This window comes from Cherax quadricarinatus, chromosome 18, assembly GCF_038502225.1.
Source record: "Cherax quadricarinatus isolate ZL_2023a chromosome 18, ASM3850222v1, whole genome shotgun sequence".
Taxonomy (NCBI): Eukaryota; Metazoa; Arthropoda; class Malacostraca; order Decapoda; family Parastacidae; genus Cherax; species Cherax quadricarinatus.
In genome coordinates this window covers 29,719,553-29,746,400 of record NC_091309.1, presented here as the reverse complement: position 1 = coordinate 29,746,400, position 26,848 = coordinate 29,719,553, and the positions used below count along the sequence as shown (strand labels likewise).

The 26,848-nt window shown below is 41.9% G+C and overlaps 1 protein-coding gene across 4 annotated transcripts in view; it reads left to right on the top strand.

The window, feature by feature from the left end:
* mio (GATOR complex protein mio) overlaps positions 1-26,848 on the top strand; it is a 229,792-nt gene that overhangs the window by 189,249 nt on the left and 13,695 nt on the right. For 2 of the 4 annotated variants that reach the window (XM_070086366.1, XM_070086365.1), the window contains 2 exons: positions 8,541-8,754; positions 20,010-20,266. In XM_070086366.1, coding sequence (XP_069942467.1) covers positions 8,541-8,754; positions 20,010-20,266 — 471 coding nt within the window. Of the gene's footprint in view, positions 1-8,540; positions 8,755-20,009; positions 20,267-21,300; positions 21,406-26,848 lie in introns of all 4 variants that reach the window. The other 2 variants (XR_011392157.1, XM_070086367.1) reach the window with 2 other exon arrangements.

Below are 26,848 nucleotides of genomic sequence, written 5' to 3'. Positions count from 1 at the left end.
CATCAATCATCACCAGATCTTCAATAAAAGTAAGTGTCATGTAATTGTGCATGCCTTTTTCAGTTTGTGTGTACTAAAATTAACATTTTTTTGTGGTAAAAAAAATTTTTTTTCATACTTTTGGGTGTCTTGCACGGATTAATTTTTTTTTTATTTTTATTATCACACCGGCCGATTCCCACCAAGGCAGGGTGGCCCGAAAAAGAAAAACTTTCACCATCATTCACTCCATCACTGTCTTGCCAGAAGGGTGCTTTACACTACAGTTTTTAAACTGCAACATTAACACCCCTCCTTCAGAGTGCAGGCACTGTACTTCCCATCTCCAGGACTCAAGTCCGGCCTGCCGGTTTCCCTGAATCCCTTCATAAATGTTACTTTGCTCACACTCCAACAGCACGTCAAGTATTAAAAACCATTTGTCTCCATTCACTCCTATCAAACACGCTCACGCATGCCTGCTGGAAGTCCAAGCCCCTCGCACACAAAACCTCCTTTACCCCCTCCCTCCAACCCTTCCTAGGCCGACCCCTACCCCGCCTTCCTTCCACTACAGACTGATACACTCTTGAAGTCATTCTGTTTCGCTCCATTCTCTCTACATGTCCGAACCACCTCAAGAACCCTTCCTCAGCCCTCTGGACAACAGTTTTGGTAATCCCGCACCTCCTCCTAACTTCCAAACTACGAATTCTCTGCATTATATTCACACCACACATTGCCCTCAGACATGACATCTCCACTGCCTCCAGCCTTCTCCTCGCTGCAACATTCATCACCCACGCTTCACACCCATATAAGAGCGTTGGTAAAACTATACTCTCATACATTCCCCTCTTTGCCTCCAAGGACAAAGTTCTTTGTCTCCACAGACTCCTAAGTGCACCACTCACTCTTTTTCCCTCATCAATTCTATGATTCACCTCATCTTTCATAGACCCATCCGCTGACACGTCCACTCCCAAATATCTGAATACGTTCACCTCCTCCATACTCTCTCCCTCCAATCTGATATTCAATCTTTCATCACCTAATCTTTTTGTTATCCTCATAACCTTACTCTTTCCTGTATTCACCTTTAATTTTCTTCTTTTGCACACCCTACCAAATTCATCCACCAATCTCTGCAACTTCTCTTCAGAATCTCCCAAGAGCACAGTGTCATCAGCAAAGAGCAGCTGTGACAACTCCCACTTTGTGTGTGATTCTTTATCTTTTAACTCCACGCCTCTTGCCAAGACCCTCGCATTTACTTCTCTTACAACCCCATCTATAAATATATTAAACAACCACGGTGACATCACACATCCTTGTCTAAGGCCTACTTTTACTGGGAAAAAATTTCCCTCTTTCCTACATACTCTATTTCCATTATTTCTTATGGGGAAAATTAATTCGCATAGCGAACATTTCGCATAACGACCAGCCCTCTTGCACGGATTAAGTTCGCTATGCGGGGGTCCACTGTATATATATATACAGGAGGGCCCCACTTATACGGCGGGTTAGGTTCCAGGCTACCGCCGTAAAGCGAAAACCGCCGTAAAGTGGAACACCCTTTTTTTCCACTTACAAATGCATACAAACACTAGATAACAAGTTTACACTAACATATATTAAGTTAGCAATAGAACCAGGCATCAAAAAACAATAAAAAAGTACAATACACACATAGTGTACTCATTACTTACCTTAAAATATTTATAGTCTAGGGTGAGACAAGTAGTATTTATTGTAAGAAATCAAGTGTGGTATGTATGGTAGTCAGCCAGGCTACTTTACCAGGCCACCCCACCCACACATACAATTCTATGATATTTAAGCATCCCAGAGCGATAAAATGTATATACAGTTCACTCATTACTTACCTTAAAATATAGGGTGAGATGAGTAGTATTTATTGTAAAAAGTCAAGTGTGGTATGTATGGTAGTCAGCCGGGCTACCATACCAGGCCAACCCACCTACACATAATATTCTATTACATTTAAGCATCCCAGAGCGATAAAATGTATATGCAGTTCACTCATTACTTACCTTAAAATATTTGTAGTCTTAATGTAGGGTCAGGAGTAAGTAAATGAGATAAAACGAATAAATGAGAGAGAGAAAGAATGAGTGCATGAGAGAGGACAAGCGCAGAGTTATGTAAACAAACCAGGCGAAGGTAAGTTTTGTAAACGAAGTGTACACGTCTGGTTTGTGTACAAGTTACATTGTGTACAGGTTGTCTCTACATTGATACGGTAGAATAAATAAAGAAGAACACTCCCATTCTCATGTAACATCATTTTGAGAAGAAATGATGCTCTGAGTGAAGGCAATGGAAATAAGTCACTCTGACTTTTTTGGGTTATCCTAGGTTCTCTACACATATGTTGTTATGTATGATAATCTATGTAACTGTATTTGTGTATACCTGAATAAACTTACTTACATACATACGAAAGGAATAATTTTCTACAGTTACCCCCAGTAACACATTTTCTCTTATGTTAGATTAAAGAAAATGTTATTCTTGGCATCACTTGTACAAGTTATCTGGCTACCACATCTCATATTTATGTTTATTTATTCTATTGTAGGGTGTATTTATCATCTTTTTATGTTATGTATCGTGTTTATTATATAATTTTGAAAAAAATATCATGGATGGATTAATGAAAATGTGTATTTAACGTAATATACGACATTTAAATGAGACTCGATGATTATTATTATCATTACTAATTTGACGTCTGGAGACATAAGACACTCTTACTGAACCATACCCCCGGCCGGGATTGAACCCGCGGTCATAGAGTCTCAAAACTCCAGCCCGTCGCGTTAGCCACTAGACCAGCTAGCCACAATAAGATTCATCCAACTAGGTATATTTCTACACCATAGGAAAGTTAGCACAGGCACCTCTGTGACCACAAATGCAAGTTTTTACAGACGAATCTCCAGCTAGCGTGGCCGTGACGAACTCTAGCTCAAGTCCCTTCACTGCCGTCAACATGACTCAAGAAATCGTAATGACACGATTGCAAATAAACCATACCCCCGGCCGGGATTGAACCCGCGGTCATAGAGTCTCTATGACCGCGGGTTCAATCCCGGCCGGGGGTATGGTTTATTTGCAATCGTGTCATTACGATTTCTTGAGACACTCTTACTGATTTTAATGTGTACCTGCATGCCAGCACAGTATGTAAGTTTATTTAAGTACAGGTGTACATAAGTATAATTATCAGAGTATATATAAAATATGAAATAACTTTTAAAAACATTTGAAATTTTGGAGTTTCCAGACAAAATGGAGAGACTTAGTGCTTACTGAGCTCACGAAGAATGTAAACAAACAGGGTGGGGCGCGGTGACCATATTAGAAAGTCAGGTGGGGGGAGCTGTATAGCGAGTTTTGGTCATAATTTGAAATGACCGTATTAGGGGAATGCCGTAAAGTGAAATGCCGTAAAGCGGGGCCCTGCTGTATGTATATGTCTTACGAGCCAATGTTTCCGACGTATTAATACACGTAAATTCTAGCGGCTTCAAATCAAGCAGGAGAAAACTGGTAGGCCCACATGTGAGAGAATAGGTCTGTATGGTCAGTGTGCACCATATGAAAAAAATTCTGCGACGCGCAGTGCATAATGAGAAGAATAAAACTCCGACCATTTTTTTTGGATTAAAACGCCGACTTTGAGGTGTATTTTCATATAGTATTTTCATTGTATTCTCGTTTTCATGGTCTCACGTGATAAAATGAAAAACATATTACAGAAATAGAGATGATTTTGATTAGTTTCACGATGAAAACGACCTTGAAATTGAGCTCAAAGTTGCGGAAATGTTCGATTTTTACCAGTGTTCAAGAGTAAGCAAATCACACCACACGTCCAGTACACGTCAAATGGGGAGTCTAATATTCCTTCACTAGTGCACTGATATTATTTTTACCATTTTTACAATAATGCAGTAGTCTGCATAACAGTAAATGTTTTATTTTTTGTATGAATAAAAAATCAAAATAGAAAGCAATAATAATATAAGAGGGGCCTAGAGATGTGACCATTGAACAGAGGATATGTTATTTTAGTGCCAAGAATGTCTACATTGTTTATTCTGGATCCTATTTTGAAATTCGCATCTTTTTTAGTTTGCATGAAATTGGCCAAATTGCCAGTTTCTGACCACTTTATTGGGTAATTCAAATCGGTAAATGGGTGGTTTCTTGTATGCAATTGATAGAAAAAATGGTGCTGTAAAGAAATAGCTATGAGTTTGGTCAACTGGAACAACGGAATTGGCCAGAAATAGGGCTCAAAGTCGGCAAAATGGCCGATGCGTATGTGTCGCCGAGACCGCTAACTTCGCGGGAGCATAATTCCGTGAGTTTTCAACCAAATTTCGTACTTTTGGTGTCATTACCATCGGGAAAAGATTCTCTGTCATTTCATAAGATTTTTTTTTTTTTTCCAGAATTTATCGACATAGAATGACAGTTTCAGAAAGGGGCCTGTGACAGTCAAAGGGTTAAGGCCAGCAAAGACTGGTTTGAGAGATTTAAGAAGTGTAATGGCATACACAGTGTGGTAAGACATGGCAAGGCCTTCAGTTCTGACAAAAATGTGGCTGAAAAATATGTTGAGGAATTCAAGGGGTACATAGAAGCTGAACAATTCAAACCCCAACAGTTGTTCAATTGTGACAAAACAACCCTCTTTTGGAAGAAAATGCCAAGGACCTACATCATGCATGAGGAAAAGGCATTACCAGGACACAAGCCTATGAAAGACAGGCTAACTCTCATGTTCTGTAGCAATGCTAGTGGGGATTTCAAAGTGAAGCCTTTACTGTTGTATCACTCTGAAAATCCCAGAGTGTTCAAGAAAAACAGTGTTGCCATGAGCAAATTTTGTGATGTGGAAGGCAAACAGTAAGGCATGGATCACTTGGGACATTTTCCTTAATTGGTTCAGTGAAGTGTTTGGCCCCAGTGTGAAGAAATACCTCCTGGAAAATAAATTGGAACTCAAGTGCTTCCTGGTAATGGATAGTGCTCCAGCTCATCCTCCAGACTTGGAAGAGCAAATGGTGAAGGAGTTTCATTTTATCACAGTGAAGTTCTTGCGAGTTGAGGCACCTCATCAACAAGGCAGGTTGGTGCCACTCAGAACTCTCGACCCGGCACAGGTCATAGCAGCTCTCCTTACTTGCACAGTATCCCTACGATCCCCGTTGGGGAGGGGAACCTCTACCATCTCCACGATGTCTCATCTTGTGAGAATTAAGCCCAAGTCTGCTGTCGTCAATGACGCCACGAAGCTTGAGCTTGCAGCTTCTCTCAACACTTTTATTCACGCAAAGTTCTCCAAGATCACGTCACTGAAAAAAGCTTTCATCATCACTTTTCTCGATGATACTGAAGCTGACAAGGTGCTTACACCTACTGCCATGAAGACCTTAGAAGACCGAGGCTTTACCATCTCTACATCACCATACATGCTTGCAAAATGTTCAGTGTTTATGAAACGTCTTGACAAGCTGATCACGAACATGGCCATCCAGGAAATTACTACATCACTTGAAGACCTCAACACCTGGGCCAAGATTGACAATGTAGTGAAGATCCCCAACGCTTCCTCAATGCTCAAGGTCACATTCCTGGACGTTACCATGACGACCAGAGCACTGTCTGATGGCCTGGCCATCTTTTACTACTACATCAACCCTCGACAGATTGAACCTGAACGCTTCACATACATAACACCTTGCTGGACATGTTACTCATACAGTCACTCTACTGCCGACTGCCACGTGAAGAATAAGAAGATATGTTCCACCTGTGGGTCTGCAGGACACGATTTTCGTTCTTGCACTTCCACTGCTGCTCCCACTTGCATCAACTGTAAGAGTGATCACCATACTCTTGCAGCCAAGTGTCCAGTGCGAAAGGATATCCTTTCTAAGAAACTAAAGGAAGAAACAGAGAAGTCATCTGGAACCTCTCCTACATACGCTGCAATTGCCAAGATTCAATCTACAACATCCAAGATTCTACAAGCTACTCAACAGTCGTCTCCAAGAATACTTCAAGCATCTACTCAGCCCGCCTCCACCGTCATCACTCCTCCAACATGTGACGTAACCAAGATCCACTACTGTTTATTATACGCTCACATGCAGAACATGGCTGTACCTGGATCATTTAACTCTACCATCAACGAGTTATTTGCATTAAATAACATGCCTTCATTTACATTTCCCGCATCTCCACCTTCTGAAGAAATTCTCAAATTTACCAAAAACTTAATCGCCAACTCTTTTGCAGAAGTTCCATCAACACCACCAAATAGTGACGTCAATCCAACAACGACCAATGAGAAGCCTCCACTGCCACCACCTCTCACTGAATCCAACCAATCAGAAGCCTTACCACCAGAAACATCTTCTAATTCGTCTACTGAAGTTGAAAACGAAGCAACACCACCTTCCTCTACTCCACCACCGCCTTCTCTACTTAGCTCACGTCGATTAACTGGAACACCATGCTTTAAACATAAAGGACTCGTATTCTACACCACGAGGCTATACCCTGCAAGCATGACTCGCCTAGAACTCATCCAACATCTCCAAGACAACACTGTATCGTACCAAAGCGAAGAAAGACCACTCCCTACCTACAACCAGATACTCCACCACCTCCAAACCAATGAAGACTACTACAGCTCTCCCATAAGTGTGATACAACTCTCTCGAAAACAATATACCGCACTGGTAAACGGTTTAAGACCATAACCAACTCATCCTGCTTGCTGCCTTCTGACACTCCCAGCTCCTACCACTGCCTTCGCCATCCTCTCCTAGTGAGCCAAGCAATGACATCAGTCAAGCCTCTCTATCTACGTCTCCAGTACTTTTGTACCACATGTCCCAAAGTGGTTGGGCCACTTGCCTTGATTCCTCCTCTTCCCCTCCTCCCCATCCTTTTCCAGTTATTTCCATCCTTCCTTATCCTTCTTCCTTCCCATCTTACGACAGCTCTCGTCGTCCTCGATCCGATCGATCCGAAGTTCTTGCCCCCTAATACCACTCCTCTCTCCAGCCCATGGACCAGCAGGTCATTTCAAACTTCAAAAAACTGTACACCAAAGCAGTGTTTCGAAAGTGCTTTGAAGTGACCTCAGACACTGAATTGACCCTAAGAGAGTTCTGGAAAGATCACTTCAATATCCTCCATTGCATAAACCTTATAGGTAAGGCTTGGGAGGGAGTGACTTCCAGGACTTGGAACTCTGGAGAAAATTTTGGCAACAGTGTGTACAAGAGAGGGATTTTGAAGGGTTTGGGGCTGACCCTGACGAGCCTATGCCAGTTTTGGAAGGTACTGTGGCATTGGGTAAGTCCATGGGGTTGGAGGTGAGTGGCGAGGATGTGGAAGAGTTGGTGGAAGACCTCAGGGAAGAGCTAAACACTGAAGAGCTGCAAGAGTTTCACCTGGAGTAGCAACAGACCACAGCTCAGGAAATTGCTTCAGAGGAGGAAGAGAGATTGAGGAAGGTGCCTTCTTCAAAGATTAAGGACATTTGTGCAAAGTGCAAACATTTATGGATGAAGTTCACCCTGACAAAGCTGTTGCAGGCTGTGTTGACAGCATGTACAATGACAGTGTTGTGTCCCATTTTAATAGACATTATAAAGAAATGCCAGATACAGACCTCTCTGGAACAGTTTTTTGTGCGACAAGGGTCCAGTGACTCTCAAGCTGGTCCTAGTGGTATTAACCCATAAACGGTCCAAACGTATATACATGTATACGTTTTTACCGCTAGTGCCCCAAACTTATATGTACGTTTCATGTGTCCTACATTTAACATTGCCACGATAAGCCTGAGTCGCCTAAACATGTGAGAATGGGTGTGAGCACTCACTGTGCACCATATTAAAATAATTCGGGGTGCCTGGGTACCATATGCTCTTTTTTCCTATTAAAAAACAACAATGTTTTTTTTTCCTCAAAAAAGTTGGGGCAGTACGGTAGTGAACGTATATATACGTTTGGACCGTTTATGGTTTAAAAAAAAAAGAAGGGAAATAACCCCAGAAAAGGACTTGCTACCTAGAGTCCTTATTTTTCCTGCATGGTGTCTCTCTTCTCCATCAAATTGGGAAACAAAGATAAGTACTTTTTATAGGTAATTATTACAGCATTGAGGAAATAAGTTATTATTAAATTATAATTTTTTTAATACACTGGCCATCTCCCACCATGGCAGGGTGACTCAGAAAAAGAAAAACAAAAGTTTTCCTTCTTTCCACATTCAGTAATTTATGAAGGAGAAGGGGTTACTAGCCCTTTGCTTCTGGCATTTTAGTTGCCTCTTATCACACACATCTTACAAAAGAAAGATTCTTCTTTGCCTCCCCATGGAGTAAATGATAATATTAAGATCAGATATGGTAACCATTTTTTGGTTTATAAAAATAAAAGTGTATATGTAACTTGTACATTTACACTTTAAAGTAACAAAATAATTTTATTCCATTTCACAGTTATCGAAACCTGCTGGACAGTTTGCGTCTGTGGAATGAGCGTGCTCAGTTGGATGTTATAATGAATGATAACAAACATGCAGAGAGACCACCTCAGCATATTTACATCACATGCAACTTTTGTAAGAAAGGCATTTCTGCATACATCCAAGCTCCTGGACGACCAAGAAATCCATATGCTAGATTTGGCACTGGATCTGCAAATAAATCTAAGGTAATAAATATTTTAGTTGCTTTCAAAATCTCATTTCATTTGTCATTTTTTTTGTAATGGTTTGTAATTTTTATCCCATATCATATCATTTTATGATTTCCATTCTGTTTTTGGGGTGAATGTAGAGGCAGTAAAATTTTATCTGCCATTCTGACAAAATAAATGTGAGAATTGTTCTCTTATTATTAACCTTCTCTTAGCTGGAGACTTCACTATCAACCTTGGCCTACCAGATGATCAGCCTGTAACTGATTTCATCAATAATATGAACAACACACTTCTCATACCAACAATAACTAAACCAACCAGGCTGACTGAGACAAGTGCAACTATAATTGACCACATACGAACCAATATACTAGCCCCCATTAAGTCAGGGATAATCACAGACAGCACTACAGACCACTACCCCACCTTCCTCTTAACAAACATTAGTAAACCACCACTGGAATACAACAAAGTTTCATTTAGACTCCATGACGAGGCCTCAATAAGTAATTTCACAGCAGACCTAGAGACTGTTGACTGGCCTACAGAATTCTCCAAGGTCAATAGTATTGATGATTTGACAGACATTTTTCTTAATAAATTACTTAGACTATACAACAAACATAGTCCTGTAAAAACAAAACAGATCACGAATAAACGGCTTAGCTGCCCATGGCTAACCAGCAGCATTCTGAAATCCATTGTTAAGAAACACCAATATGAAAAGCAATATAGACAGGGCTTAATACACAAAGATATTCTTGAACACTGCTCATCAGTTCTCACCAAACTAATAAAAAAAAGCCAAACAGTTGCACTACTCCAGCAGATTCACTGAAACAAGAGGAGATATAAAATAGACCTGGAAAACACACTCCCAGATTCTGGGGACCCACAAACTGAAAAAAAAAAAAAAAAGAATATTGTCCTAACTAAACCTAATGAAACACAACTGCATCCCAATGATACAGTTAACAAGATAAACGACTTCTCAACCATAGGATCTGATCTCGCCAGTAAAATCCCAAGTACCAACGCTCGTGCCGGTGACTACCGAGATGGGAATTTCCCAAATTCCTTCTGTCTTGTACCAACTGAGCCCATGGAAGTCACCACGATTATAAAGTCACTTAAAAATAACTCAGGGAATCTGTCTCACGTCCCACCATTATTGTACAAGCGAGCGGCCCATGTCCTTTCGCATGCTATTACATTATTTTTTAACAAGTCACTAGAAACTAGCACTTTCCCGACACTACTCAAGACAGCAAGGGTTACACCAGTACATAAAGGTGGTGATCTTACAGATGTAAACAACTATGGGCCAATATCAAACTTACCATTGCTATCCAAAATCTTCAAGAAACTCATGCACAGGAGACTTCATTTATAACAGCACAAAACATACTCAGCCCCTGCCAATTTGGCTTCAGAAAAAATAAAAGCACTAATGATGCAATTATAAAAATGCTAGATCTGCTTTACACAGCATTGGAAAATAAGGAATATCCACTAGGACTTCTTATTGACCTAAGAAAAGCTTTTGACACAGTAGACCATGGCATCCTACTCCATAAACCTGACCATTATGGTATAAGAGGCCATGCGCTTGCATATTTCAAATCCTACCTTACTAATAGGTATCAGTATGTCACCATTAAAGACACCGCCTCATCAGCACGGCCACTTGATACTGGAATGCCACAGGGAAGTGTCCTTGGTCCCCTGCTCTTCCTCATGTACATCAGTGATCTTCCCAATGTATCCCAACACCTGAAACCCATTCTCTTTGCTGATAATACGAATTATGTCATCTCCCACCCAAATCTTGCCACCCTCAACACCATTGTTAACCCTTTGACTGTCGCAACCCCCAATCCTGAGGTGTCTCCTGGTGTCGCAAAATTTAAAAAAAAAAAAATTATTTTTTCTTATGAAATGATAGAGAATCTTTTCCCGATTGTAATGACACCAAAAAAACGAAATTTGATGGAAAACTGACGGAATTATGCTCTCGCGAAGTTAGCGACCTCGGTGCTGTTTACAAATCGGCGGTTTCGCCCAATTTGAGCCCAATTTTCGGCTAATTCCATTGTTCCAGTCGCCCAAACTCATAGCTATTTCTTTAGAACTCCATTTTTTCTATCGTTTGAGTACAAGAAACTGCCCATTTACCGATTTCAACTACCTAATAATGTGGTCAGAAATTTGCAATTTGGCCAATTTCACGAAAACTAAAAAATATGACAATTTCAAAATAAGGTCCAGAATGAACAATGCAGACATTCCTGGCTCTAAAATAACATTTTCTTTGTTCATCAGTCATGTCTCCAGGCCCCTCTGATATTACTGTTGCTTTCTATTTTGAATTTTTATTCAAACAAAAAATAGAAGACTTACTATTATGCAGACTACTGCAATACTGTAATAATTGTATAAATAACATCAACCCATTCATGACTGCATATTAGAATGGCTAGTTGGACATTTATTGGACAATGGCATCATTTGTTTACTTTTGAACATTGGCAAAAATCAAACATTTCCCCTACTTTGAGCTCCATTTCTAGGTTCTTTTTATAGTAAAATCAATCAAAATTACCTCTATTTCTATAATATGTTTTCCATTCTATCAATTGAGACCAAGAAAACGAGAATACAACCATAAATACTATACGAAAATAGACCACAAAGTCGGCATTTTTATTAAAAAAAATGGTCGGAGTTTTTTTTTTCTCATTATGCACTGCGTGCTCCAGGATTTTTTTTATATGGTGCACACTGACCACACAGACCCATTCTCTCACATGTGGGCCTACCAGCTTTCTCCTGCTTGATTTGAAGCCGCTAGAATTTATGAGTATATATACGTCAAACACGGTACCTCGTAAGACGTATATATACGGCCGCGACAGTCAAAGGGTTAACAAGGAGCTGCTCAAAATATCTACTTGGATGACTGCCAATAAACTTACACTTAACACTGACAAACCCTACTATATTATGTTTGGTAGCAGAGCAGGTGTTGCACAACACAAACATTAAGATCAACAATACTCTAATTGCCAGACATAATGAGGGCAAATTCCTAGGCCTGTACCTCGACAACAACCTGAATTTCAGCACCCATGTCCAACACACAACAAAAAAAGTATCCAAAACGGTTGGGATCCTCTCCAAGATATGATACTACGTGCCACGATCTACCCTTCTCACACTATACCATTCACTCCTTTATCCATACCTCCCTCTTCAAGGGGGCTCCTTGGCGTGGTGAAGAGGCTCTTGGTCTGAGGAATCAGACCTGTCGGTCTCCTTCCTCAGACCGAACCTAATTACCCCCCAATCCCCCGTTCCCTATCCCATCCTCCCCATCCTCCCCTTTTTCCTTTCCTCCTCCTCCTCCCCACCCCTCCCTTTTGCCCTTCCTTTTTTTTTTTTTTCCCACAGGCACGCTAGTTCCTAGGTAGGGGAAAGGGTACCGGGGTCCATCCCATTCCGTTGAGGTTCTTGGTGGTGGCGTAGTTTGCTGTGGAATCTGGATTGCCTGGGGATGTCCCGATCCCTCTCCGGTATCCCGGAGGGTGGCTTTGGGTGTGTCTCGGGCGACGGGTGTATCTCTGGAAGCCTCCTTTCGGATTCCGGGGGTGGTGGCCGAAGGAGGTATGCTTTGTGGCAGATTTCCGGCCGCCCTCTCTTTTGTCCACCGAGGTAGCTCGGCAGATGTGAGGTTGCTATCCCGGATTGCTGGTTTACTGGCATGATGGGTAGGGTATGGCATGGGTTCCATGCTGCATCTGCGCTACTTGCGGTGCTGAGGTCCTCTTGGGCGCGGAGGGAGATTTCTGGCCCTTTCATTCCTCCTAGGAACTATCCCTCCCCGGTCCCCCCTTTTTTTTATTCTTTTTTTTATTTCCTTTCTTCTTTCTTTTTTTTTTCTTAAAAACAAAAACAAAGAAGTAACCTAACCATGGCAGCCCTAGTCCATGAACCTGCTACCCCCGGGCCCCTTCTTGATACCGCACCCCGTTCTGACCCCGCCTCGTCTTTGGACCACTCTTCGGGCACTCCTCATGCCTCTGTACCTCTTGCCGGTGCTGTTTCCTCACCCGCTTCAGGTACTGAGGCCTCGACTGACTCCTTCGATTTATCTGACCTTCACTCTCCTCTGACTATGCTTCCGGCCTCTCCCTCTACTGTGCGGCAATTTTCGAATCGCCAACCCGTTCCACGTCAGACCAACTCTGGTCCCACGCCTAAACGCCAACGACAATTACCTGCTGATGATACTTCTCCACCTTCTCGTTCTTCTCAGAAAAGATCGACACGTCCTTCATTACCTTTCCACACTCAGTTTCAGACTGCACAATGGACTAAATTCTTCACTTTACGACCGACTTCCTCTACTGCCTATCTTTCTGACCACAGTATTGGCAAGGCACTCCTACGCCATGTTGGTAAAGATATTTCTTTTCATGCTCTTAAGAGCGGTACGCACATCATCACCGTACAGAATGCTACCCAGGCTCATGAGCTTTCTCGTCTTTCCCATATCGATACTGTTCCTGTCACTATTGAAAAACATCATTCCCTCAATTCTTGTAGTGGTACCGTCATTCTGCCCCATACCATAGTTCAACAAAATTTCCAGACATGTGGCACTGACATTCTTGAACAGCTGGAACTCCAAGATCTCCCAATCCTCAAGGTAGACACTTATGTTCTTCCTGCCCACGGGCGGAGACGATACCCTAGCAATGTGGCTCATTTAACTTTTGACAGCCGTGAACTCCCATCCTCAGTTTATGTAGCAGGACATCGGTTACAAGTTCGAAAGGTGATCCCTACACCGCAACAGTGTAGAAATTGCTGGCGATTTGGCCATCCAGCGAAATATTGCAGATCTATCGCCGAATGCCCAGTCTGTGGTGCCGATGACCATTCTAATACGTCTTGCAATCGACCTCCCTCTTGCCTTAATTGTCATGAGGCTCACCCTTTGTACTCTCGCCGTTGTCAAGTCTACTTAAACGAGCGGGAAATCCGTTACCTCAAAGAGGCAGAAGGTCCCCCTTATGCCATGGCAGTTTCTCATCTCCGCCTCCAAGGGAGACTACCTCGTGTTTCTTATTCCCGTGTTTCAAAACGTCCCCCCACTTCTGGTATCCCATCTTCTGCACCCACCTCTGTGGTTACCTCTCCCATAGTCACTCCTGTATCTAATTCTTTTGCTGTCCTCGGCTCAGACGTCCCTACTTCAACGCTTCAGTCTGATCTCGCTTCTTCGTGTTCTCTCACACAAGCCTCAGTAGCGACGAGATCTCATATGACACCTCCTCCCAATCGTCCCTCTACTTCTCAAAAGTCAAAAAAAGGTCCGTTAACACCTCCTACCCATCTTCCACCTCCTCATTTTACCTTCCCTGTCTCTGTACCTGGTTCTCCCCCTCTCACTGGCTCTGTTACAAGTGTAGAGGTTCACCCTCCTCCTCATACTGTATCTTCCTCCCCTGTTCCCTCCCAAGTTTCTTCCTCTTCTGCCACCTCCCAGGTTTCTGCCTCTTCTGTCCCCTTCCACGCTTCTCCAGTTCCCTCCACCCTTTCGCCCTCCCCCCTTCCTTGGTAGAGTCCAATACAGTTCCAATCTTTACTCATCCTCCCCCTACCATTTCCAATATTGTCTCCCATACGACGTCTCTGAATTCCGAAACATTTGAAGCAATCTCTGAATATATTGCAGAGACCAAACCATCAATAGACACTGATCCACCCTCCACTCCTTCTCTCTCCTCTGCTCCATCTGCGCAACTCCTTTCTTCACAGTGCACCGTTCCTTCACTGCTTGAACGTTTTCCACTGCCTCCACATGTGGACTTTTCTAACCCCTCTAGTCCATAGGAACCCTTACCTGCAGATTTCAGGTATCTTTATCATTGCCAATCATGGCCTATTTACAGTGGAATATACGCGGCCTCAGGGGTATTCGGGGTGAGCTTCAGATGTTACTCTCCCAGTTTTCCCCTGTTGGTGTTTGCTTACAGGAACCAGAATTACACTCTGCTGTTATCTCTCCCAACTCAGGCTATAATTTATTGTATTCTTCAGATCCTTTTCCTGATGGGACTTTAATGAAAGTGCCCTTCTTCTATGCACTGATATTCCATACCATCAGCTATTTGTTCGTACTTCGCTGCATTACACAGCAGCCCGTATCCACTTGCATAGGTGGTATACGCTCTGTTCTTTATATCTCTCTCCTTCTCGGGCATTATCTATTCCAGATATTGCCTTGTTTCATCATTACCGCCACCGATTCTGTTACTTGGTGATTTTAATGCCCACCATTTCCTCTGGGGGGGGGGGTCTTACTGTGATTCCCGTGGCATTCAGTTAGAGGCTTTTCTTGCCACCCACCCCCTCCATGTTTTAAATACAGGTACTCACACCCATTTTGATCCTCGGACTCACACTCTCTCTTGCATCGATCTCTCAGTCTGCTCTTCCTCCACCGCATTAGACTTCACTTGGTCTGTTCTCCCAGACTTACATGACAGTGATCATTTCCCAATCATTCTTACTTCCCCTTCATATTCACCACCTCTTCGCATCCCACGCTGGCAATTTGATCAGGCAAATTGGAACCTTTACTCTCACCTAACTGTTTTTAGAGAGGGTCCTTCTTCGTCCTCCATCGATGAGCTTTTACACCTCTTCTCGTCCTCCGTTTTAACAGCTTCTCATTCTATACCCAAAACTTCGGGCAGGCATTCTCAGAAATGCATGCCTTGGTGGTCTCCTGCTTGTGCTCGTACAGTACGTTTGAAACGCGCTGCATGGGGCAGGTACCAGTACAATAGAACCACAGAGAGACTTCTTGATTTTAAGCAGAAGCGTGCGATCGCTCGCCGTGTCATCCATGACGCTAAACGCACTTGCTGGCGAGATTATGTCTCCACCATCACCTCTACTTCCTCGATGAGTGCAGTCTGGAAAAAAGTATGAAAACTGAGTGGTAAATATTCTCATGACCCAGCTCCTGTTCTGCGGGTTGCCGGTGTTGAAATAGCAAACCCACTAGATGTTGCCAATGAAATTGGCAATCATCTGGTCCGTATTTCTCAGGGACTCCATCTATGCCCCTCATTTCTTTCCTCAAAGTCTGCCAGAGAGTTAGCACCCTTGGACTTTTCTTCTCTCAGAGAAGAACAGTATAATGTGCCTTTTACACTTCAAGAACTGGAGGCAACACTCTCAGCTTGCCGATCATCGGCAGCTGGGCCCGACGACATTCATATTCGTATGCTACAACATTTACATCAGTCAGCCCTTGCAGTCCTATTACGCCTTTACAATCTTATTTGGTCACAAGGAGTTCTTCCACAGCTGTGGAAATCCGCCATTGTTCTCCCTTTCCGCAAACCAGGCACTACGGGACATGAAACCTCCCACTATCATCCCATTGCTCTTATCAGTGCAGTTTGCAAAGTAATGGAACGCCTAGTAAATAGACATTTAGTGTGGTATTTAGAGACACACAACAGTCTCTCCACTCGTCAATATGGCTTTCGTAAGGGACGTTCTACCATAGACCCCTTACTACTCTTGGATACATATGTTCGTAATACCTTTGCGAATAACCACTCAGTTATTGCCATATTTTTTGACCTTGAGAAGGCATATGACACATCTTGGAGGTATAATATTTTAGCCCAAGCCCACTCCTTAGGCCTTCGAGGCAATCTACCATCCTTCCTTAAGAACTTTTTAACTGACAGGCATTTCCGTGTTCAGGTTAATAATGTGCTCTTCCCGGACTTTATCCAAGCTGAAGGTGTCCCCCCAGGGATGTGTTCTGAGCACAACACTTTTTCTCATTGCTATTAATGATTTGACCTCTAGTCTTCCATCAAATATTTGGTCATCACTCTATGTTGATGACTTCACTATTGCCTGTGCAGGCGCTGACTGTCACCTCATTACAGTTTCTCTCCAGCATGCAGTCGACCGTGTTTCCAATTGGGCCACCACACGTGGGTTTAAATTTTCCAGCACTAAAACCCACCAAATTACTTTCACTAGACGCTCTGTCATCTCCGATCATCCTTTGTACCTCTATGGCTCCCGTATCCCTGAACGTGATACAGTCAAGTTTCTGGGCCTCCTCTTTGATCGTAGGTTATCCTGGAAACCTCACATTACCTCTCTGAAGGCAACTTGTCACATCCGGCTGAACCTTCTTAAAACCCTCATCTTTCAGGGGGAGCTGATCGTCGAACCCTCCTTCACCTACATTCCACCCTTATTTTATCGAAACTTGATTATGGTGACCAGATCTATTCAGCGGCATCTCCTGCTACTCTCTCTAGCCTTAACCCTATTCATCACCAAGGATTACGTTTATGCCTTGGTGCTTTTCGCTCTTCCCCTGTCGAAAGCCTCTATGCAGAAGCGAACGTTCCATCCTTATCCGATCGCCGTGATTCCCATTGCCTGCGCTACTATGTACGCTCTCATGATCTCCGCAATCCTTCCATTTATAGAATGGTCACTGATATTAGTAGACATTCTTTATTTGTTCGCCGCCCCTGCTTACTCCGTCCCTTCTCTCTTCGCCTTCATTCGCTCTTGTCTTCTCTTCAACTACCACCTTTCTATGTACATGTAGCATCTCACTTTTCCCTACCCTCCTGGGAAGTTCCAGCTGTTCGAGTCTGTTCTTTCTCCCTCCCTTGCTCGAAAGCCCAACTGTCTACGGTCGCTTCCCGCTCTCTTTTTCTTGACCACTTTCACTCTCATTCTCATGCCATTGCTGTGTACACAGATGGCTCTAAGTCTTCTGACGGCGTAGGATTCGCAGCAGTGTTTCCGGACAGCGTCGTACAAGGGCATTTACTATCTTCGGCTAGTATTTTTACTGCTGAATTATATGCCATCCTTACAGCACTTATCCGTATTGCATCTATGCCTGTGTCATCATTTGTGGTTGTCTCAGACTCCCTTAGTGCTTTACAGGCTATACAAAAATTTGATACACCTCACCCCTTAGTCCTCCGTATCCAACTTTGGCTACGCCGCATCTTTACCAAGCATAAAGATATTGTTTTTTGTTGGGTCCCTGGTCATGTTGACGTACAGGGCAATGAACAGGCAGACACTGCTGTGCGGTCAGCAGTACATGACCTACCAGTTTCTTATAGAGGTATTCCATGTACGGACTATTTTGCTGTAATATCTTCCCACCTTCACACCCGTTGGCAACAACGTTGGTCTACTATGCTCGGCAACAAACTTCAGTCTATTAAACCGAGTATAGGTTACTGGCCGTCTTCTTATCACCAGTGTCGAGGTTGGGAGACTACTCTCTCCCGTCTTCGCATTGGCCATACTCGTCTTACTCATGGATATCTCATGGAGAGGCGTCTTGCTCCTCTCTGTGAGAATTGCCAAGCTCCATTATCAGTCAGCCACATTCTGTTGGACTGCCCACTTTATCAACGAGCACGCAGAATTTACCTCTGTCGTCGTCTTCGCCCCACTGCTCTCTCTTTACCTTCCCTTCTCGCTGATGGACCCACCTTTCATCCGGACTCTCTCATTGACTTTTTGACAACGACTGACTTACTACACAAATTCTGATACTTTCAGCCCTTTCTACTTGAATCTCTTGCTACCCTCTACCCCCGTACTATCCCCTGCCCCGCTGTTTTCTGTAACCTGCTGATCATCCCCCCTCCCTTCTGCCATCCAATTCCCTTGCTTCCTTCCCTACCCTGCAGCACTGTATAGCCCTTGTGGCTTAGCGCTTCTTTTTGATTATAATAATAATAATAACAAACTTCAATCTATTAAACCAAGTATAGGTTACTGGCCGTCTTCTTATCACCAGTGTCGAGGTTGGGAGACTACTCTCTCCCATCTTCGCATCGGCCATAATCGTCTTACTCATGGATATCTCATGGAGAGGCGCCCTGCTCCTCTCTGTGAGAATTGCCAAGCTCCATTATCAGTCAGTCACATTCTGTTGGACTGCCCACTTTACCAACGAGCACGCAGAATTTACCTCCGTCGTCGTCTTCGCTCCGCTGCTCTCTCTTTACCTTCCCTTCTCGCTGATGGACCCACCTTTCATCCGGACTCTCTCATTGACTTTTTGACAACAACTGACTTCACAAATTCTGATACCTTCAGCCCTTTCTACTTCAATCTCTTGCTACCCTCTACCCCCGTACTATCCCCTGCCCCGCTATTTTCTGTAACCTACTGATCATCCCTCCTCCCTTCTGCCATCCAATACCCTCGCTTCCTTCACTACCCTGCAGCGCTGTATAGCCCTTGTGGCTTAGCGCTTCTTTTTTATTATAATAATAATAATAATATCCATACCTCACCTATGCTATTTGTGCTCAGGGATCAACTACAGCAACACACCTAAAGCCAATAATAACCCAACAAAAAGCCGCAGTAAGAATAATCACACAATCCCATCCCAGGCAACACCCCCCCCCCCTCTTCATAGATCTAAACTTACTCACTGTTCAGAACATCCACACTTACTACTGTGCAATCTACATTTACAGAACCTTAAATTCCAATATTAACTCTAACCTTAAATGCTTTTTTGGTAGTTGCGATAGGACCCACAGGCATAACACCAGACACAAACATCTCTATGACATTCCCCGTGTCCGACTAAGCCTTTACAAAAATTCAATATACGTCAAAGGACCTAAAATCTGGAACACCCTACTTGAAAACTCTAGAACTGCAGACACATTCATCACTTTCAAAACTACTGTTAGAAAACATCTCCCTAATACACTCCATCAGCGAACTACATGAAAACCACCTGGTGATTCACACTTAGACTCACACATCACCAAATTGACTATAGGCACAGAAATACGAATCTTAAAATAATGAATCTTAACTAGTCATAAGTTTGCCTGTGATACTCCAATATAGAAACTATATATTGTACCAAAATAAAAGCATTCACATTGCTAAATTTACAAACTGTAATGTAGTTACTTAGCCTTAATACCAACTTGTTCCATAATCTGTAATAATTAAGAGTTATGAATTAATCTTAGCCCGAAATGCCTAGCCATGCTAGGTGTGAGAGTGGCCCCCTCTGTAATTAGTATTTTATAACATATAAACCACACAATATCCTAAAATATGTAAAGCCCTCATTGTAATTTTTATAGAGAATAAACTTGATTTGATTTGATTTGAACTAAAATTTTGGATTAAAAAACCTTTAACAGATGCAAGCATGTCCAAACTGTAGGAAGCCACTCCCTCGTTGTTCTCTTTGTCTGGTACACATGGGAACACCTTCGGGGTGGGGAAGCTCAATACCTAAAAGTTCTGGTGGTGAAGATAATGCAGAAGGTGACTCCAGTACTCCCACCTCAGACACTGCTGTGAGGAGGAGAAAGCTCAGTAACTTCACATCATGGTTTACCTGGTGCCAGACATGCAGGCATGGTGGACATGCACATCATTTGATGGAATGGTTCAAGTAAGTGGGTTTTTAAACACCTTTTTTTCTTGAGATAGGATGACCTAAAGAAAGAAAACACATCATTACTCTTTATCTAGCTATTATAATGGAATTAATCCAGTAGTCATTCTAAATTAAACTAAAACCAGCAGAAAACATACTTAGAAAACCCTCTCTCATTCTAAGGGAAAAAAAGAAAAACATAGATGATTCAGATACTTTCTCAGCCTGTGATCTATTTCTTTCAGTAAACTGGCTGTATCCCACTGAAGCAGGGTGGCCTAAAAAGAAAAACAAAAGTTTCTCTTTTTAACTTTAGTAATGCATACAGGAGAAGGGATTACTAGCCCCTCGCTCCTGGCATTTCAGTTGCCTCTTACGACATGCATGACTTATGGAGGAAGAATTCTGTTCCACTTCCCCACAGAGATAAGAGGAAATAAACCAGAGTAAGGACTAGTAAGAAAATAGAAGAAAACACAGAGGTGTGTAATTTTTTTTTTTTTTTAACAAACCGGCCGTATCCCACCAAGGCAGGTTGGCCCAAAAAGAAAAACGAAAGTTTCTCTTTTTAAATTTAGTAATTTATATAGGAGAAGGGGTTACTAGCCCCTTGCTCCCAGCATTTTAGTCACCTCTTACAACATGCATGGCTTATGGAGGAAGAATTCTGTTCCACTTTCCCATGGGGATAGGAGGAAATAAACAAGAACAAGAACTAGAAAGAAAATAGAAGATAACCAAGAGGGGTGTGTATATATATGCTTGTACATGTATGTGTAGTGTGACCTAAGTGTAAGTAGAAGTAGCAAGACGTACCTGTAATCTTGCATATTTATGAGACAGACAAAAGACACCAGCAATCCTACCATCATGTAAAACAATTACAGGCTTCCATTTTACACTCACTTGGCAGGACAGTAGTACCTCCCTGGGTGGTTGCTGTCTACCAAACTACTACCTACCTCAGCCTGTGATAGCTTTTATTAATTGGAATCAGCTAGCAAGTGACAGCCCTCAAACCCAGTCCAATATTAATAATTCTCTTACAGGTCAATCCCCTAATTTCGTGTCGTTACTGCCATTCACTGCCTCAGAAGAAGACTCCATAACAAAATCACTCACTTGAAGCAATCAACCTCATTTTTTCCTTTCAGGTACAGCTATTCTGTGTAGTACTGTAATTTATTATAATGTAATATTGTACTCTAGTTTATTCTTGGTAGGGTGCGTAACAATACAGCAGACTAAGTCTGCATCATTGGGCGTTTGTTAGTGTCTGGTAGTCGAATGTCTACTTCATTAAAACTTTCAACATGACAGATTTTTGCTAAAGTGGACACCCCCCACCCTCCATCTTACATAACACACACACACAGGCCTTCATATTAAACTCGTGTAGTGCACAGTGGCTTTTCAGACCTGTTAATGGAAGTGACTGTAACCACCACTTTCTGAACTCCTCAGGTTCATCAAATATTTATAACTGATCTTTTTATACTTATTGTTGCATTATGTCTAGGGCAATTATTGTTTCATAGAAATGAAGTCCTGTTAAATAATAAGTGGATAACAAACTTAGGAAATGAAAGATTGGATATCAGATTAGAGGGAGAGTGTGTGGCAGAAGTGAGAATATTCTAATATCTGTGAGTAAACTTGTTAGCAGATGGGTTTATGAAAGACTAGGTGAACCATAGAACTGGCAGGTGAGTGGTGCACTGAAGAGTCTGTGGAGACAAAGAACATTATCCATGGAAACAGAGGGGAATGTATGAGAGTATAGTGGTACCAACCAACACTCTTATATGGATGTTAAGCATGGGTGGTGAAGATTGTAACAAAGAAAAGGCTGGAGTCAGTGAAGATGTCATGTTTGACACCAATGTGTGGTGTGAATATTATGCAGAGAATCCATAGCTTGAAGATTAGAAGGAAGTGCAGGCTTACTAAAAGTATTATCCAGAAGACAAAAGGGTTTTTATGAGGATAGTGAGGCTCAAGTTAGAGTATGTAGGAAAAAGGGAAATTATTTCCCAGTAAAAGTAGGCCTTAGACAAGGATGTGTGATGTCACTGTGGTTGTTTAATATATTTATAGATGGGGTTGTAAGAGAAGTAAATGCGAGGGTCTTGGCAAGAGGTGTGGAGTTAAAAGATAAAGAATCACACATAAAGTGGGAGTTGTCACAGTTACTCTTTGCTGATGACACTGTGCTCTTGGGAGATTCTGAAGAGAAGTTGCAGAGATTGGTGGATGAATTTGGTAGGGTGTGCAAAAGAAGAAAATTAAAAGTGAATACAGGAAAGAGTAAGGTTATGAGGATAACAAAAAGATTAGGTGATGAAAGATTGGATATCAGATTGGAGGGAGAGAGTATGGAGGAGGTGAATGTATTCAGATATTTGGGAGTGGACGTGTCAGCAGATGGGTCTATGAAAGATGAGGTGAATCATAGAATTGATGAGGGAAAAAGGGTGAGCAGTGCACTTAGGAGTCTGTGGAGACAAAGAACTTTGTCCTTAGAGGCAAAGAGGGGAATGTATGAGAGTATAGTTTTACCAATGCTCTTATATGGGTGTGAAGCATGGGTGATGAATGTTGCAGCGAGGAGAAGGCTGGAGGCAGTGGAGATGTCATGTCTGAGGGCAATGTGTGGTGTGAATATAATGCAGAGAATTCGTAGTTTGGAAGTTAGGAGGAGGTGCGGGATTACCAAATCTGTTGTCCAGAGGGCTGAAGAAGGGTTGTTGAGGTGGTTCGGACATGTAGAGAGAATGGAGTGAAACAGAGCGACTTCAAGAGTGTATCAGTCTGTAGTGGAAGGAAGGCGGGGTAGGGGTCGGCCTAGGAAAGGTTGGAGGGAGGGGGTAAAGGAGGTTTTTGTGTGCGAGGGGCTTCGACTTCCAGCAGGCATGCGTGAGCGTGTTTGATAGGAGTGAATGGAGACAAATGGTTTTTAATACTTGACGTGCTGTTGGAGTGTGAGCAAAGTAACATTTATGAAGGGGTTCAGGGAAACCGCCAGGCCGGGCTTGAGTCCTGGAGATGGGAAGTACAGTGCCTGCACTTTGAAGGAGGGGTGTTAATGTTGCAGTTTAAAAACTGTAGTGTAAAGCACCCTTCTGGCAAGACAGTGATGGAGTGAATGATGGTGAAAGTTTTTCTTTTTCGGGCCACCCTGCCTTGGTGGGAATTGGCCAGTGTGATAAAAAAAAAAAAAAGGGTTGTTAACCCTTTCAGGGTCCAGAGGCCAAATTTCTAAGTGCACACCAGGGTCCAAGAATTTAAAAAAAAAAAATATTATTTTTTCTTATGAAATGGTAGAGAATCTTTTTCTGAAGGTAAAACAAAAAGTACGAAATTTGATGGGAAATTGGCGAAATTATGCACTTGCGAATTTTAATGTCAGCGATATTTACAAATCGGTGATTTTGCCGACTTTGACTCCCATTTTAGGCCAATTACATTATTCCAGTCGACCAAATTCTTAGCTATTTCACTAGTATTACTTCTATTCTATCAATTGAGCACAAGAAATCACCAAGTCAACTGTTTCAACTACAAAATAAAGTGATCAGAAATTGGTAATTTGGCCAATTTAATTCAAAGTTCAAAATATTCAAATTTCAAAAGTAGGGTCCAGAATAAACAATGTAGGTATTCCTGGCACTAAACTAACATTTCCTCTGTTCGTTAGTTACGTTTTGAGGCTTTACAAATGAATTCCATTTTTATTTTTTATTCACATAATGAATTTTTATTCAAACCAAGAAATAGAAGATTTACTGTTATACAATATTGTAATAAATGTATAAATATTATCACCACATTTGTGAATGTATATTAGACCCACCAGCTGGCATGTATTAGACGTGTGAGGTCGTTTGTTTACTCTTGAACATTAGCAAAAATTTAACATTTCCGTTACTTTGAGCTCAGTTTCAAGCTATTTCCAGTGCTAAAACCAATCAAAATCATCTCTATTTCTGCAATATGTCTCCCATTCTATCAAATGAGACCAAGAAATTGCAAATACAACTATAAAAAACATATGAAAAAGTACTGCAAAGTCGCTGTTTTAATAAAAAATCACTGTCTCAGTTTTTTTCTCTCATTATACATGTGCTGCAGGATTTGTTTTATGTGGTGCACACATACCACATAGATGTATTCTCTCATATCTAGGCCCAAATGTACCACTCACAGCTTATCAGAGTGAGCTGAGCTCATGGCGTAGATCTACGGTTTGGACCCTGAACGTAAAGCCGTAGATCTATGACACGAACCCTGAAAGGGTTCATATTGGAGAAGAGAGTTATTAACCCTTTCAGGGTTGGTGCCGTACTAGTACGGCTTGCACGCCAGGGTTGGTGCCGTACTAGTATGCATAAATTCTAGCGCCTTCAAATCTAGTGAGAGAAAGCTGGTAGGCCTACATATGAAAGAATGGGTCTATGTGGTCAGTGTGCGCAGTATAAAAAAATAATGAGAAAAAAAGAACTCCGACTGTGTTTTTGGTTTAAAACAGCGACTTTGCAGTGTATTTTCGTATGCTATTTATGGTTGTTTTTTGGTCTCATTTTATAGAATGGGAGACATATTATGGAACTTTAGATGATTTTGTTTGGTTTCACAATGAAAAGTACGTACCTTGAAATTGAGCTCAAAGTAGCAGAAATGTTCGATTTTTGCCAAAGTTCAAAAGTAAACAAAACATGCCATGCATCCAATACATGTCAACTGGTGAGACTAATATTCTTTCACAAGTGTTTACCTGGAGAGAGTTCCGGGGGTCAACGCCCCCGCGGCCCGGTCTGTGACCAGGCCTCCTCCTATGATACTATTTATACTGATACTATTTATACCATTTCTACAGTAATGCAGTAGCCTGCATAACAGTAAATCATCTATTTTTTGTGAGAATAAAAATTCAAAGTGGAAAGCAAAAGAAATGTAACAGAGGCCTGGGGACATGACTAATGAACAGAGAAAATGTTATTTTAGTGCCAGGAATGTCTGTCTTGTTTATTCTGGACCCTATTTGGAAATTGGCATCTTTTGAAATTTGTGTGAAATTAGCAAAATTGCCAATTTCTGACCACTTTATTGGATAGTTGAAATTGGTAAATGGGTGGTTTCTTGTACTAATTTGATAGAAAAAATAGAGTTCTAGCAAAATAGTAATGATTTTTGTCAATTGGTACATTGGAATTGGCCAAAAATAGGGCTCAAAGTGGGCAAAATCGCCGATGCGTAAACATCATCGAGACCCTAACTTCGCGAGAGCATAATTCCATAAGTTTTCCATCAAATTTCATACTTTTGGTGTCATTATGATCGGGAAAAGATTCTCTATCATTACTTTTTTTTTTTTTTTTTTTCAACCTTGAGAACAAGTTTAGGGGAGGGTCTGCCAACCCTGAAAGGGTTAAATGGAGAGTTAGAGGTATCGGGAAGATGGAGGGAATATTTTGAGGAATTGTTAAATGTTGATGAAGATAGGGAAACTGTGATTTCGTGTATAGGGCAAGGAGGAATAACATCTTATAGGAGTGAGGAAGAACCGGTTGTGAGTGTGGGGGAAGTGCGTGGGGCAGTGAGTAGAATGAAACAGGGTAAAGCAGCTGGGATTGATGGGATAAAGATAGAAATGCTAAAAGCAGGTGGGAATATAGTTTTGGATTGTTAAGTGTTTTTATTTAATACATGTATGGAAGAGGGTAAGGTACCTAGGGATTGGCAGAGAACATGCATAGTTCCTTTGTGTAAAGGCAAAGGGGACTTAAGAGAGTGGAAAAGTTATAGGGGAATAAATCTGTTGAGTATACCTGGTAATATGTATGGTAGAGTTATTATTGAAAGAATTAAGAGTAAAATGTTGAGCAGGATAGCAGATGAACAAGGAGGCTTTAAGAAGGGTAGGGGGTGTGTAGACCAAGTGTTTGTAGTAAAACTTAAAGGCAAACAGTATTCAGATAAGGGTAAAGGGGTAAAGAGGTATTTGTGGAAAAAGCATATGATAGGATGGATAGGGGGCAATGTGGCAGATTTTACAAATGTATGGAATAAGAGGTAGGTTATTGAAAGCAGTGAAAAGTTTTTACGAGGATAGTGAGGCTCAGGTTAGAGTATGTAGGCGAGAGGGAGATTATTCCTCAGTAAAAATAGGCCTTAGACAGGGATGTGTGATGTCACCATGGTTGTTCAATATATTTATAGATAGAGTTGTTAGAGAAGTGAATGCTCGGGTGTTGGCAAGAGGTATGGGGTTAAAAGATCAAGAATCTAACATAGAGTGGGAGTTATCACAGTTGCTCTCTGCTGATGACACTGCTTTTGGGAGATTCTGAAAAGAAGTTGCAGAGGTTGGTTGATGAGTTTGGTAGAGTATGTAAAAGAAGGAAATTAAACGTGAATATAGGAAAGAGTAAGGTGATGAGGATAAAAAAATTAGGTAATGGAAGATTGGATATCAGATTGGAGGGAGAGAGTGTGGAGGAGGTGAATATTTTCAGATATTTGGGAATGGACATGTCAGCAGATGAGTCTACAAAGGATGAGGTGAATCATAGAATTGACAAGGGGGGGGGAAAGGTG